This window comes from Protomyctophum parallelum, assembly GCF_964188405.1.
Source record: "Protomyctophum parallelum genome assembly, chromosome: 22".
Classification (NCBI taxonomy): Eukaryota; Metazoa; Chordata; class Actinopteri; order Myctophiformes; family Myctophidae; genus Protomyctophum; species Protomyctophum parallelum.
The window spans coordinates 30832928-30848651 of NC_139714.1; the positions used below are offsets into that span (position 1 = coordinate 30832928).

At 46.5% G+C, this 15724-nt stretch overlaps 1 protein-coding gene across 3 annotated transcripts in view; it reads left to right on the plus strand.

Moving 5' to 3' along the window:
- The window catches only part of LOC310853198 (prickle-like protein 1), a 60411-nt gene extending 55194 nt beyond the window's left edge, over positions 1–5217 (plus strand). For all 3 annotated transcript variants that reach the window (XM_083757439.1, XM_083757438.1, XM_083757437.1), the window contains exons 6-8: positions 728–914; positions 1559–2575; positions 2934–5217. In XM_083757439.1, coding sequence (XP_083613565.1) covers positions 728–914; positions 1559–2575; positions 2934–3976 — 2247 coding nt within the window. In that variant the 3' untranslated portion in view covers positions 3977–5217. The remainder of the gene's footprint in view (positions 1–727; positions 915–1558; positions 2576–2933) is intronic.
- The last annotated feature ends 10507 nt before the right edge of the window (positions 5218–15724 follow it).

The following is a 15724-nucleotide window of genomic DNA, read 5'->3' on the forward strand; positions in this document are numbered from 1 at the left end:
GGGTTAATATGGCCTTCAGGTTCATATCAGAATACTGATATAATATTGATTTGCTAAACATGATCCGCTTTCATTACTTCTGTCTAAATTAGTACCTTAATAAGCAGTATTAAAATGTTATTGTCTGTATTTGTATTTAGTTCATAAAGTTAACATACCGGCAACTATAATTAAAGCCATTTGAAATGTAATAAAAACATTCTTTTTCAGGATTCCAATAAAAGAACAGCAAAACAATAATTCAGACTAAACTAGGGAGAATAACGAAATACAAAAATAGCTGTACGTCCTCCCCCTCCTCCTCCCCCAGATCATCTTTTCTTTGTTTTTATTCAAAAGTTTTCTTTTTTTTTACACCAAATAATAATGAATAATCGAACACAAGTAAAACATACGAATCAATGAAAACAAAAAAACAGAAGAAAGAAACAAAAAACATAACACAAAAAATAAAAACAGAAAAAGCAGCTTGACATAACTACAATAGTACAGCATTTGTCAAGTTGAGTGTAAGACTAGGCAGGAGAAGAGCTGGAGACATGACTCACAATACACTTCAGTTATATAAAAGCATTTTTTCAGACACAACAACAACCACTACATGACACTTTTACAGACCCAACAACCTCTACACATACACTGAAACACCCAAATACAATATCACAGAATTCCATCTAAGTTTCCATGTTTAATTGTAACCTTGCTGTCATTTCTTCCATGATATCAGATCATCTTCTCTGATGAATGCACAGAGGCAGAGGGTCGCCACTGGCACATGAAGCACTTTGCCTGCTTCGAGTGCGAGACCATGCTGGGCGGACAGCGCTACATCATGAAGGACGGGCGGCCATACTGCTGCGGCTGCTTCGAGTCGCTCTACGCCGAGTACTGCGAAGCCTGCGGCGAGAACATCGGTGAGTCATTAGGAGGGGGGGTTTCCTCGTGAAACTCACCCGTGTCGAAGACGAATAATGGCCCATGTGCTATATCCACGCTGTGCTTTTATAACGAGCCTGAATGCCTTTCTTTAGGAATTTTTTGTTTACTCATATCCTGTGGGAGATTGGCGCTCATTTCCCCTACTTTTATCGCTTACACGTTCATACAGGTGGATTCATTCACACTGTGACTGTTACGGTCACAGTCTTGTACTGTTGGCCTGTTGGATTCATTTGCCTCGTTGAAGGGCACCTTAGCTGTAGTCACCAAAGGAAGATATAGAGGGCTCATTCTCATGGCCAGAGTTCTTCCAGAATTCCTCAGAATCCTGGAAACGGCTACCTGCTATGCCCGTTAAAACTCTCTTAACAGCTTAAACCCTGTATATGTTGTTGACCGGGTCTAAACCTCCTCCTTTTGCCCCTCTACACCAGATCTCTCTGCTGGAAATAAGCAGATCTAGAACCTCACAACACGTCACAAAGCGACGTGTCGTGCTTTTGTAGATCTGCTATTTCCGCCGGATGCATTCACCCTATAGAATAGGGACACTGGTGTCGATGTGATAAACAATACTCTCTTCTCACAAATTGCATTTCTGTCCTCCCTCCGTCCTCAGGCGTGGACCACGCCCAGATGACCTACGAGGGCATCCACTGGCACGCCACCGACCAGTGTTTCTGCTGTGTCCAGTGTAAGAGCTCCCTGCTGGGCTGTCCCTTCCTGCCCGAGCAGGGACGCATCTACTGCTCCAAGGCCTGCAGCCAGGGGGAGGACGTCCACGCCTCGGACTCGTCCGACTCCGCCTTCCAGTCGGCGCGCTCCCGCGAGTCACGGCGCAGCATCCGCATGGGCAAGAGCAGCAAGCCCGGCGACCAGTGGAGGCAGTCGCAGCTGTTCAGCCCCAGCCCCGCCGCCGCCGCCGTCGCCGTCGCAGAGGAGTACAAGTATGGAGACGGAGGAGGGGGAGACGGGGACATGGACATCGTGGGCCGCAAGTTGGCTCGCCTGGGCCTGGAGGAGAGATTCTGGCGGGAGAGAGAGGAGCAGGAGGCCGGCGGCGGAGAGGAGGAAGACCCGGAGGAGTGGGCCCAGCACGACGACTACATGACCCAGCTCCTGCTCAAGTTCGGCGAGCACGGGCTGTTACATCAACCGCCGCAGGCGGTGACTCGCGACGGCCCCAGTCCGGGGCCCGGCGGCGACCGAAGCAGGCAGGCGGGCAGCTGCGAGCCTTGGTTGAAACCCAGCACCGCGTCAACGGGAGTCACCGCTTCCTCCTCGTGCCCCAGCCCCGCCAGCCCCACCCGGGGACAAACCTACAACCAGTCCCGGAGCAACAGCCTCAGTCCCGGGTTGATCAGTAAGAAGCACCTCCCTGACATGTACTGGACCCAGTCCCAGGACGGCCTCGGGGACTCGGCATACGGCAGCCACCCAGGCCCGGCGAGCGCCAGGAAGATCCAGGAGCTGGATATAGACCAGGAACAGGACCAGTGTGGACCGAGGCAGCCGTTCTGGATGGACCCCAGGCAGTGGTATGAAGACTCCCTGGAGTGCATCACTGACGAGCTGAGGAAAGCTGAACAGGGCGTGGGTGACTCTATGGACTCGCTGGCTCTCTCCAACATCACTGGTAAGAGACATTAAGTGTAAAGGTTATCCACCATGCTCTGCTCGCCAACGTGAAAGATTTGAGTAAGATATTAGTTTGTACACAAATGAGCTTTACGTCTACTTTAAAACTGCAATGTTATGGGGCGTCAGGGTGGCAATATACTCACGCACCACCTTTGAGACAGGGGACGGGGACGGGGGTCGCTGCACTAGAGAAACTGACTGAACGACTAATCTAGGGAGAATAACGAAACTGCTTTTGTGGTCATACCTGCTGTTGCAAGATTGAGTAATAAACAGAGAGACCTCTTTTTCTTTTCATGTACAGTATATGCAGTTATTCATTCATTCATTCATTGACTCTCTCCCTCTTTCAGGTGCATCAGTGGATGGAGACGGTAAGGACAGAACACTTCTCTATTCCCTCCACGGCCTCCAGGAGCCCACAGAGCCACCTGCCGACGACTGCGAGAAGATGAGCAACATGGGAACGCTAAACTCCTCCCAGCTGCACCACAGCTCCAACTCTCTGAACCTCAGCCCTGAGCTGGAGCTCCACCTCCGCCAGCAGAGGTCTGCCCTGGAGGAGGAAGAGGATGAAGAGGAGGAGGAGGAGGAGGAGGTGGCCATGGTAATGAGGGGAGGCATGGCGGGGGGGCGCCTCGCACTTTCGGCCCACCAGGAGGCGGCCATTCCTCCCTCTCTCCTCCAAGCCCCGGCTCTCAGGAGGAGCAAGTCCCAGTCCTCCAGGCCTCCCCAGGTGGTCAAGTTCTCTGACGACACCGTGGACAACGGCTGCTACGACGGTGTGGAGGCAGATCTCAGGCAGCACCCCATGAGCGAGCGGCCGCAGAGGAGGGCGTACCGGCTGGACGAGCAGGCCCGCGACAGGACCCGCCCAGCCAGCCACCACGGACGCAGCGGCAGGCACCACCACCGGCAAGGCAGGCCCCACCGGAGCCGCAAGGCGCGCTCTGACAACGCCCTCCACATGGTGCCCCCGGAGAGAGCGCAGAGGCCCTATGAGCCCCAGCAGCACCAGGGTCTGACGGAGTCTCAGGGTGGAGCCTCCTTCACCCAGTCCTCCGCCTCCCACAGACTTACCCCGGGGTACCCACAAACCCGCTCAGACTACGCCCTTCAGAGCTCAGTGCAAGGAGATCCGCGGGCGGAGCGTTTTGACCGGTTCTACGGGGACGACTACGACGACTGGTGTTCCACCTGTTCCTCCTCTTCTTCTGACTCTGAGGAGGAGGGCTTTTTCCTAGGCCAGCCCATCCCGCAGCCTCGGGCGCCGGGCCGGTACCAGTACTATGCTGACGATTACCCCACCAGGGTCACGGCCCTCTCCCCACAGAGTAACGGCTCACGGACAGCTCGCAGGAAGGGCCACCGGGCCAAAAACTGCATAATCTCCTAACAGCCTGGACCAGTGGCAAAGGCTGCTTTTACAAAAACACGTGAAATGACAGTCAGATTTTCGTATCAAATGACACTTTGGTGATTTGGCATGTAAAGATCTCTCACACATTCTATGAATATCAGCTGCTGCCTGTAGCTTACGTGGATGCCATCCTCAATTATTCCTTGACCGGAGTCATGTTTGTCCATGGTAAATGCACATTGGAGTCGACTTTAAAATAAAGACGCATGAGATTTGATATTCTGACATTTCCTTAGACTGTACTGAGTAGCTGCTGCCAATGACAAAATCAGATCTGTGCATCAAACGGTCAGAAGAATGGACCTGGTCAGGAACAAGGACTGGTGAATTTGGATGAGAATCTCCCCGGCCAAGACTGGATATTGGTCAGAAATTGACATCTTTCTTGATCAGTGGAAACAAAAACAATGTACACTTGCAAAGCAAAGTCGTTTCCTTGTACTCCCTCTCTGGTCTCAAGATTAGCCATTTTTAAACATGTTAAGATCCATGTTAACTATTGCAGTAATATCAACATGTACACTACAATGGCAACACTATTGTCAACACGGAAAGGCTGATAGGAAAAGGTAGCATCTAGAACTAACCAAATAATTATTTAATAGTACAAAATAATGTATATATTAAGTTAAGATTTTATTACTGGTATTTTTATACCCTTGGTTTAAAGAAATGTTTTTTTTAAGTATCATATAAAATGACCCTGTAATTGTTAAGAAAGGAACTGACAAACGCATTCAGAGTCAAAGGGTGCCACGCAAAGTCACATTCTTCAGCTAATCCAGTGGTTCTCAAAGTGGGGTCCAGGGAACTCAGGGGGTCCTTGAGGGGGTTTCCAGCTAAATAAATAAATGGGACCATTTGGTACCATATCTACACTCTCAGAGTTATCATATATTTAGCTGGGGACCCCCTGGTGAGGTTCCATTTGGTTCCATTTGTACACTCTCAGAGTTATGGGGGTCCATACATAGTAGTCTGAGTCTGAGGGTCCTCGAAATGAAAACATTTGAGAATCACAGATGAACGGACTACAATGCATATTCTTCATGACAAAGTGCCACATTACCCGGTATCACTGTCTTATTACAACATGTACTCTCCACAATACTCTTTTTTTGGTGTACAAAATATAAAATGTCACTAGCTCTTCTCTATCATAACCAGTTAAATGCTTTGTGATGTAATGAAGCTTTTAATAAATAGTAAATACTCTTCCCAAAGCTTTATGAAACATTTGTGTCATGGTTGTCTTTCACAGTTATTTTAACTTAAACGCCCAATGCATTCTCAATGGCAATAGCACGAACTTTGGCATGCTACTAGTCCTGCATACTTACATCTAGAAACCCCATTCAAACCTATTTAGGTTCATCTTACGTTGGACATGTTTGCCTGAAAAGGAATCTTTGAAATGTTTCATAGTTTTAGAAATATAGTGCTTTCAAATTTGAGACATTTATAATGGGGCTCAATGGCAGCTCTATGGCATGTCAAAAACTAAGTCACTTTCACCTAGAAACTCCATTCACACATTTTATTATTCAGCTTACTGTGGAGACATGCTGGAACTTTTTACTTTGAAATGTTTTGTAGTTTTGTAGAGTTATTTAACTTAAACGCCCAATGCATTCTCTATGGCAATAGCACAAACTTTGGCATGCTACTAGCCCTACATACTTACACCTAGCAACCCCATTCTAGCCTACCAGGAGACATCTGCTGAATGAACAAAGGTGCCTTGGCTCAATGGTGTGGAGCGCTTGATCGGTTGCCTCTGCTACAGACAGTTGGCAGGTTCAAGTCCCATGTCATCAAGGTGCTGGAGGACCATCGGGAGACGGTGCTCTCTCCCCCTGTTTCCTGTGATGTAACCGTTCGGGCTTATGTCTGAAAGAACCCTGTCCAGCTAACCTTTTACCATGAAAATGTCCAATTTAACATACTCTTACCACCTCTCAGTGTGCCTTTTTCCAACTGGCCTGGAAGCCAGACATAAAAGAGGGACTTTCCCACCAAGTTTTGGGCCACCAATCAGGGCCCAGTATGCAAATACACAGCCTATTCTGTCAGATGATGGGCCAAAACCATGAACTATAGCAGGGTACCCCAATTCATTTTCCTCAAGGGCCATATTTTGACTACGGTACCAGGCTGGGGGCCGAGTCGGCATGCGCGAGGTCGAGGTCTTGCCCTGAAATTAATGTTCAGGGCAAGACCCCATTTGAAAAGGACCCCCAGTTTGACATGCAGAGGCTACTGACCCCAATTATTATTATTTATTTTTTTGGGAAATTCTTCCGTTTGCCACAAGGGGGCGCTCCGCGGGCCGCAGATGGCCCGCGGGCCGCTAATTGGGGAACCCTGTCATACGGCATACTATAGCACGCTGTTTTTCATCATTTTTGAGGATTTGGAAAGAAAGATGGGTTATAGCCCATAGTTTTTTGAATTTCAGATTTTTTTTATCCTCGTTTTTCATCATTTTAGACCATGGGCTATAGGCCATATCGTACGGCATACTATAGCATGCCGTTTTTCATAATTTTTGAGGATTTGAAAAAAATTAAAAAAGATGGGTTTTATCGATTTTTGAATTTTTTATTTTTATTTTAATCCTCGTTTTTCCTCATTTTTGACCATGGGCTATAGCCCATATCGTACGGCCTACTATAGCACGCTGTTTTTCATATTTTTTGATTATTTGAAAAGAAAAAAAAATGAAAAAAACCATGGGTTATAGGCTAGCCCATCGTTTTTTGAATTTTAGATATTTTTTGAATCCTCGTTTTTCATCATTTTTGACCATGGGCTATAGCCCATACCGTACGGCATACTATAGCACGCCGTTTTTCATCATTTTTGAGGATTTGAAAGAAGAAAAAAACGATGGGTTATAGCCCATGATTTTTAGATTTTTTTTTTAATCCTCGTTTTTCATCATTTTTGACCATCCCACTGAGCAATAGCCGGCTATTAGACTGTTTACATTTTTTATTTCCGCCCTAACAATATTTTATCACCATGGCAATGTGTAGCAATATCTTGTGTGTATTTATTTCTGTCGACATCCATCCGTCTATCCATCCATCTTCGACCGCTTATCCGTAGTCGGGTCGCGGGGGCAACGGCTCCACCAGAGAGCTCCAGACTTCCCTCTCCAGAGCAACATTAGTGACTTCCTCCTGGGGGGTTTCCGAAACGTTCCAAGGCCAGTGAGTCGATGTATTTCCTCCAACTGCGCCTTGGTCTGCCCCGCGGTCTCCTCCCAGTGGGACGTGGTCCTTGGTCTGCCCCGGGGTCTCCTCCCAGTGGGACGTGGTCCTTGGTCTGCCCCGGGGTCTCCTCCCAGTGGGACGTGATCCTTGGTCTGCCCCGGGGTCTCCTCCCAGTGGGACGTGCGTCGAGGACCTCCCTAGGGAGGCGCCCAAGAGGCATCCTAACCAGATGCCCAAACCACCTCAGCTGACTCCTTTCCAGGCGAAGGAGCAGCGGTTCTACTCCGAGTCTCTCTCGTGTGACTGAACTTCTCACCCTATCTCTATAGATGCCAGACACCCGTCGAAGAAAACTCATTTTGGCCGCTTGTATTCGTGACCTGTATTCTGTCGACATCATTTCTCAAAATCTGAAAGGCCGATTTACACCAAATTTGATCCAGGAGTGTATGATGTGCTCCGACTAAGACCCCATAAAAAGATTTCCGTGATCTGACTATAGGTGGCGCTATAGCAACCAATTCAAGAAGCAAAATCATGACTATTCACAAACTACTTGTCCAAGTTCAATGACTTGCTGTGTTCTTGCACCAAGGGCTTCTGCACAAACCCTGCAAATTTGACCACAATCCACCAATGGGTGGCGCTACAACAACTGATTCAATATGCAAATCCACAAGGTGCAAAAGCTACCTGACCAATTTTCCACAAACCTTAAATCAGTAACGGACAATGTTTTATTTCAAATCAAACGGTTTATTTTACTTTTTCCTTTGACAAAATGCAACATTCATCCATGATAATTAGAAAAGGACGATGATTAGGGGTGCAGGATTATGACAGATATCCGATCTCCGATCATTTGCAGGGACAGATCTGCCGCTTCCGATATTATATAGAGGGCCACAATGGCTGTTGATTTGGTGGTCATTGATGACACAAGTTTGGGAACCACTGTCATGGACTATACTATACCGACACTAACAACTTTTGTGAGTTTCATAGTTGAGTATACCAATAACGGTATACAGTTTCAATTAAAGACATGAGCGTGGCATGCTCAACTGTACAAATAATCACTGTAGGCATCGTCGTCATCACTCTCGGCCTCATCTTTTTGGAAGATTATCACATGAACCCTCAGCAGTTTCACATTTGCAGAGAGTTGAGGTTGGCAGATATACTGTGTGCTCTCTGTGACCTGGGAGTTGTAGAGGATGAGTTTTATTTTCTATTGTCCACTATTATACCATGATTTAAGAAACTCTTTCTTTGAAAAGAATTCAGGATAAGAACCCAGATCTGTGTTTGGTTTTTGAGTGTTTTATGTTAAATTGGTTGTTCAGTAATGAAGTTTTTGGAAAATGTATAGAGAAAGCATGGCAGTTACGTTGGAGAACGATGTATCCATGAGTAACTGTCCATTTGTGTATATGTATTATTATATATGTACAATTCTGTGAGTGTCTTGTAAGCCCGTGCGGGCTGGGCATCTTATGATGTAGGACACTTTAATAAAAAACTCTATCTATCTATGCAGAGCTCTGTGCATGGAAGGTTATTGAGTTTGCCAGAACAGCGGCCGCTACACTTGCTGGCAACACATGCACACTAGACGAGTTCAACGACTGCCTCTGGTGCAGGTTGAACCTTTGAGACTACAGGGACACACCTTCCATCATCTTGTTGCTTAATCCTAACCTTTGAGACTACAGGGACACGCCTTCCATCATCTTGTTGCTTAATCCTAACCTACCAGTGTATAATATGGTACAACATGCAGTAAGTACCTACCAGTGTATAATATGGTACAACATGCAGTAAGTACCTACCAGTGTATAATATGGTACAACATGCAGTAAGTACCTACGAGTGATTTTTTTTGCCTCTGCAACGCCATGCCTTTACTTGCATGTGAATTATTTTGTTTTGACGGTAGGGCTACTTCTACATTTCATAAAATATTAATTTAATCAATCAATCAAACCCATTCATTATAACACAGATATGCTATAAGCTATTCATGTCAACGTGCTCTCTGAGTCTCAATAATAAGTATAACTGCTGTTTGTTGTAGCAGAAGAGGCAATTAATTGGCACAATTTTAACATCCCAGATCGATTGAAATATGAATCTACTGTGCTGACTGCTACAGCAGGTCCATATATAGTTCTAATGCCCATTAGAGCTATGGACCACCGCCCCCCCCCCCCCCTTTCCCCTCACTGTATATGTATCTTTTCCCTTTTTGCTTCCTATATGATGAATTCCTGTTCTGTTCTTTAAACTACATAGAAGTGTCTATTTGTATGTCTCTAAATGTTTTGATGAATTGAACAATGTGGACCCTGTTGTAAACAAGTGTAATGCTTAATTGGGTCGTCCACTCACAGTTAAGTCTTTGTATTGAGTTTGTGCTTGAAATGTACTGTAATTCTACAAACTGTTAATAAATATTTCAATCAATCAATCAAACCAGAGCTAGACTACACCATGATATATTATTAGGAGTACAATAACTTTGCATTGTGAATAAAAAGGTATAGCCACAGTGGGGTTGCAGTGTAATGCTGAAGGTTTAATCACAGGGCTGTCTGCTTTATGTACTATGATTAAACGTGCATTCTGGTATTGTGAATCAATGATTGAGAAAAACATCAGAGGGGTTTGAACCCGTGAAGTTATATAAAGTTTAATTCAAAGTCGGGTGTCTAAACCGCTAGACCACTGAGGACGCTGCCAGGAAGGGGACTCATGTCTGTATTGACTATTTATAAGCCGTGACGTAACCCGCTTCCGGGTCTTACTCAAGAAAGCTCCACGTCCTCGCGGGCGTGGCCTCACGTCATACCCGGAAGGAAGTGCCGCCCCCCCTAAAATCAAGAAAGCTCCACGTCCTCGCGGGCGTGGCCTCACGTCATACCCGGAAGGAAGTGCCGCCCCCACTCAAATCAAGAAAGCTCCACGTCCTCGCGGGCGTGGCCTCACGTCATACCCGGAAGGAAGTGCCGCCCCCCCTCAAATACGGAAGAGACGCGTGGAGGGGGTTTTGCTCAGTGTTGTTTTGCCACGTCACCATGTCGGTCGTCGTCGTGTTCGCCGCAGCAGCAGGTACGTTCTATGTTATTTAATACTTAACGTTGTTGTTGTTCAAACATCTGTGATCACTTTATGTTAACTTGTTGTGATGTTTATATATTATGTTCGTGCCACTCTGTAAAACCGTGTTCCAGTAGCCCAATGGTTACTCTCGGCGCCTAGTAGACAACAGGGCCCGGGTTCGAGTCCCCATCGAGGACTGAGAGTTAGCTTCATTCTTACCAAACTAGCACAATTGTTTTAGCTTTTCTCGTCGAGGTCCATTATTCATTCAGTATTTGAGCCTAAAAATGGTGGTCCCGTGGCTCAGATACGGAATGAATAAAGGACCTCGACTTGATGCAAACAAACAGTGTTGTGTTTGTTAAGAAGAAAATAAACTCGGTCATCGACTGGGAAGTGAACCCGGGCCCGGATGTTCACATACCATCGGCTTAACCATTCGGCTACTGGATCATGGTTTTATAAAGTAGTGGTAGTAACATATATGAACACAACACAGTAGGAACAGAGCATTCTGGGATGCACGCTAGTTCGTTAGCTAGCTAGCGTGCTGCCGTCGTGAACGTGCACAATGATAGTCAACGGACCAGCACGTTCATGTGTTTGGGGCCAGGCTGCAATACCTTCATTCGGCCACTATGTCCATTTCGCCTCAGGGTTTCCTCTGGGTGCCTTCTCTATTCATAATATACTCTATGCTCACAATGGTGGTCCGTGGCTGAATAAATAATCGACTAGAGGTGAACAGAGTAGTGTTTAGATGGTTCTGTTATGACTGCATGCTGTAGTGTTTAGATGGTTCTGTTATGACTGAATGTTGTAGTATTTAGATGGTTCTGTTATGACTTCCCCTCTGCATGTTGTAGTGTTTAGATGGTTCTGTTATGACTTCTCCTCTGCATGCTGTAGTGTTTAGATGGTTCTGTTATGACTGCATGTCGTAGTATTACTATTTAGATGGTTCTGTTATGACTTCCCCTCTGCATGTTGTAGTATTTAGATGGTTCTGTTATGACTGCATGTCGTAGTATTTAGATGGTTCTGTTATGACTTCCCCTCTGCATGTTGTAGTGTTTAGATGGTTCTGTTATGACTTCTCCTCTGCATGCTGTAGTATTTAGATGGTTCTGTTATGACTTCTCCTCTGCATGCTGTAGTATTTAGATGGTTCTGTTATGACTTCCCCTCTGCATGCTGTAGTGTTTAGATGGTTCTGTTATGACTTCTCCTCTGCATGCTGTAGTATTTAGATGGTTCTGTTATGACTTCTCTGCATGTTGTAGTATTTAGATGGTTCTGTTATGACTTCTCATCTGCATGCTGTAGTGTTTAGATGGTTCTGTTATGACTTCTCCTCTGCATGCTGTAGTGTTTAGATGGTTCTGCTATGACTTCTCCTCTGCATGTTGTAGTGTTTAGATGGTTCTGTTATGACTTCTCCTCTGCATGCTGTAGTGTTTAGATGGTTCTGTTATGACTTCTCCTCTGCATGCTGTAGTGTTTAGATGGTTCTGTTATGACTTCTCCTCTGCATGTTGTAGTGTTTAGATGGTTCTGTTATGACTTCTCCTCTGCATGTTGTAGTGTTTAGATGGTTCTGTTATGACTTCTCCTCTGCATGCTGTAGTGTTTAGATGGTTCTGTTATGACTTCTCCTCTGCATGTTGTAGTGTTTAGATGGTTCTGTTATGACTTCTCCTCTGCATGTTGTAGTGTTTAGATGGTTCTGTTATGACTTCTCCTCTGCATGTTGTAGTGTTTAGAATGGGGGTGGGCAACTTTGACGATAGAGACTATATTTCCACAGTCCACTATATTTCCACTCTCACTCCAGAGGGCCACGTTGCATATTACTGTTGTAGCAAAAATAGCCGATGTACAAGCTCAAAACGCGTCGCAGTGCAACGCGTTTGGGGCTTATTGATCAGCTATTTTCCCCCCAAGACGGTGGATTGTGGCCCATGCCTTCCTGCTGTTATTTGTCATGTTGGTGTTCTCTATATCTTTTCGTCCTGGGCATGACGTTAAACTGTTCCGTTCGAGAGGACCGGCGACCCTCGAATGTAAACAGCCACGAAAGGAAACTATGTGTGTGTGAGGTGTTCTCTATCATTTCATTCCAGTACTACTACTTTGGGTAGTGGCTGGACGTTTGTGTAGATATTGAAAAGGAGGGGGCGAGCAGGCTACCTTGTGGTAGGCCGTTCTTTTGGGCTTTCCATTTACTCCTCTGGTCATTTAACTGGACATAGAAGCGCCTGTTGTTGAGGAGGCTTTTCCTGACCATTGTGCGGTGTTGGACAGTGTCGTAGGCAGCAGAGAGATCTCTGAATGCTGCTCCAGTTATTTGTTTTCCCTCAAACCCATCCTCAATGTGTTGGGTGAGGTTGAGCTCTGTCCAGCACAGGAGCGGCCAGGACGGAAACCACCTTGGTCTTTAGTCAGCTTGGTGTCTATGAGTGGCATGAGGCGTTGGAGTAGCAGCCTCTCTTCTAGGTGATGCAGAGGAGGGAAATGGGTCGGTAGCTCTTTGTGGATAATGGGTCTTTGCCAGGTTTAAGGATTGCAACCACTTTGGCCTTTTCCCAGACAGAAGGGATGGTTTTCTGTGCTATGCATGTGTTCAGCATCCCCACAAGCCAGGTCTTTGTGTTGGGTCCCAGGTGCTGTAACATTTCTGCCAGTAGGTCATCAATCTCTGCTGCTTTTCCGGGTTTCAACTTTCCCATTGCAGTTTCAAGTTCTTCTAGGTCGAAGGGTTTGGTTTGAGGGCTGGCTGATTGTGCTTGGTCTGATACCACTGTGCAATGGTATTCTCCTGTGGGTCGGTGGCGGTCTTGGTCACAACTGGTGGCCAACAGTTGTAACCAACACCGCCACCGACTCACATAGAATACCATCGCACAGTGGTATCAGACCAACCACAATCAGCCAGCCCTCAAACCAAACCCTTCGACTTAGAAGAACGTGAAACTGCAATGGGAAAGTTGAAACCCGGAAAAGCAGCAGGGATTGATGGCATACTGGCAGAAATGATACAGCACCTGGGACCTAACGCAAGGACCTGGCTTGTGGGGATGCTGAACACATGCATAGCACAGAAAACCATCCCTTCTGTTTGGAAAAAGGCCGAAGTGGTTGCAATCCCTAAACCTGGCAAAGATCCATTATCCCCGAAGAGCTACCGACCCATTTCCCTCCTGCATCACCTACAAGCTCTATGAGAGGCACTAACATTTCTGAACAGACTATATTTACATCAATATGTCTGGGTCCCCACCTACTCACTCAGGGTTGACGTGTCACACCTGCAGTGATGGGAGGGGCACCAAAATGTGGTGTTTTGATTGGTTGATGGGGGCACTCCCTTAGTATAAAAGTGTATGTTTTGTGTACACATGACCTGATGAAGATCAAATAGATCGAAACGTTGTCAGTATTTCAATACAGAACGTTTTTTTTATACCTGTGAAGTGCGGGCTCCATCCAATACCTACACCAGTTGTGATGCAACAGAGTTTGCTGTGACCGTTGTGAATTATGGGTGGTGTGGTTTTTGCCAAGACGGTGGATTGTGGCTCATGCCTTCCTGCTGTTATTTGTCATGTTGGTGTTCTCTATATCTTTTCGTCCTGGGCATGACGTTAAACTGTTCCGTTCGAGAGTACCAGCGACCCTCGAATGTAAACAGCCACGAAAGGAAATTATGTGTGTGTGAGGTGTTCTCTATGGGTTGGGTTTCAGGTGGTTGTATTGTAGTAGCTTGACATTTCTTGGAGGGCACTTTCAAGGACAGACTCAATCTTCTGGAAGTCTGCTTGTTGGGTCGTAATGCAGAGGTTGTCGGCGTAGATGAAATGCTGGCATTAGGCATTGGGTAGTGGCTGGTCGTTTGTGTAGATATTGAAAAGGAGGGGGGCGAGCACGCTACCTTGTGGGAGGCCGTTCTTTTGGGCTTTCCATTTACTCCTCTGGTCATTTAACTGGACATAGAAGCGCCTGTTGTTGAGGAGGCTTTTCCTGACCATTGTGCGGTGTTGGACAGTGTCGTAGGCAGCAGAGAGATCTCTGAATGCTGCTCCAGTTATTTGTTTCCCCTCAAACCCATCCTCAATGTGTTGGGTGAGGTTGAGCTCTGTCCAGCACAGGAGCGGCTGGGACGGAAACCAGCTTGGTCTTTAGTCAGCTTGGTATCTATGAGTGGCAACGAGGCGTTGGAGTAGCAGCTTCTCATATAGCCTTGTAGGTGATGCAGAGGGAAATGGGTCGGTAGCTCTTTGTGGATAATGGGTCTTTGCCAGGTTTAAGGATTGCAACCACTTTGGCCTTTTCCCAGACAGAAGGGATGGTTTTCTGTGCTATGCATGTGTTCAGCATCCCCACAAGCCAGGTCTTTGTGTTGGGTCCCAGGTGCTGTAACATTTCTGCCAGTAGGTCATCAATCTCTGCTGCTTTTCCGGGTTTCAACTTTCCCATTGCAGTTTCAAGTTCTTCGAGGTCGAAGGGTTTGGTTTGAGGGCTGGCTGATTGTGCTTGGTCTGATACCACTGTGCAATGGTATTCTCCTGTGGGTCGGTGGCGGTCTTGGTCACAACTGGTGGCCAACAGTTGTAACCAACACCGCCACCGACTCACATAGAATACCATCGCACAGTGGTATCAGACCAACCACAATCAGCCAGCCCTCAAACCAAACCCTTCGACTTAGAAGAACGTGAAACTGCAATGGGAAAGTTGAAACCCGGAAAAGCAGCAGGGATTGATGGCATACTGGCAGAAATGATACAGCACCTGGGACCTAACGCAAGGACCTGGCTTGTGGGGATGCTGAACACATGCATAGCACAGAAAACCATCCCTTCTGTTTGGAAAAAGGCTGAAGTGGTTGCAATCCCTAAACCTGGCAAAGATCCATTATCCCCGAAGAGCTACCGACCCATTTCCCTCCTGCATCACCTACAAGCTCTATGAGAGGCACTAACATTTCTGAACAGACTATATTTACATCAATATGTCTGGGTCCCCACCTACTCACTCAGGGTTGACGTGTCACACCTGCAGTGATGGGAGGGGCACCAAAATGTGGTGTTTTGATTGGTTGATGGGGGCACTCCCTTAGTATAAAAGTGTATGTTTTGTGTACACATGACCTGATGAAGATCAAATAGATCGAAACGTTGTCAGTATTTCAATACAGAACGTTTTTTTTATACCTGTGAAGTGCGGGCTCCATCCAATACCTACACCAGTTGTGATGCAACAGAGTTTGCTGTGACCGTTGTGAATTATGGGTGGTGTGGTTTTTGCCAAGACGGTGGATTGTGGCTCATGCCTTCCTGCTGTTATTTGTCATGTTGGTGTTCTCTATATCTTTTCGTCCTGGGCATGACGTTAAACTGTTCCG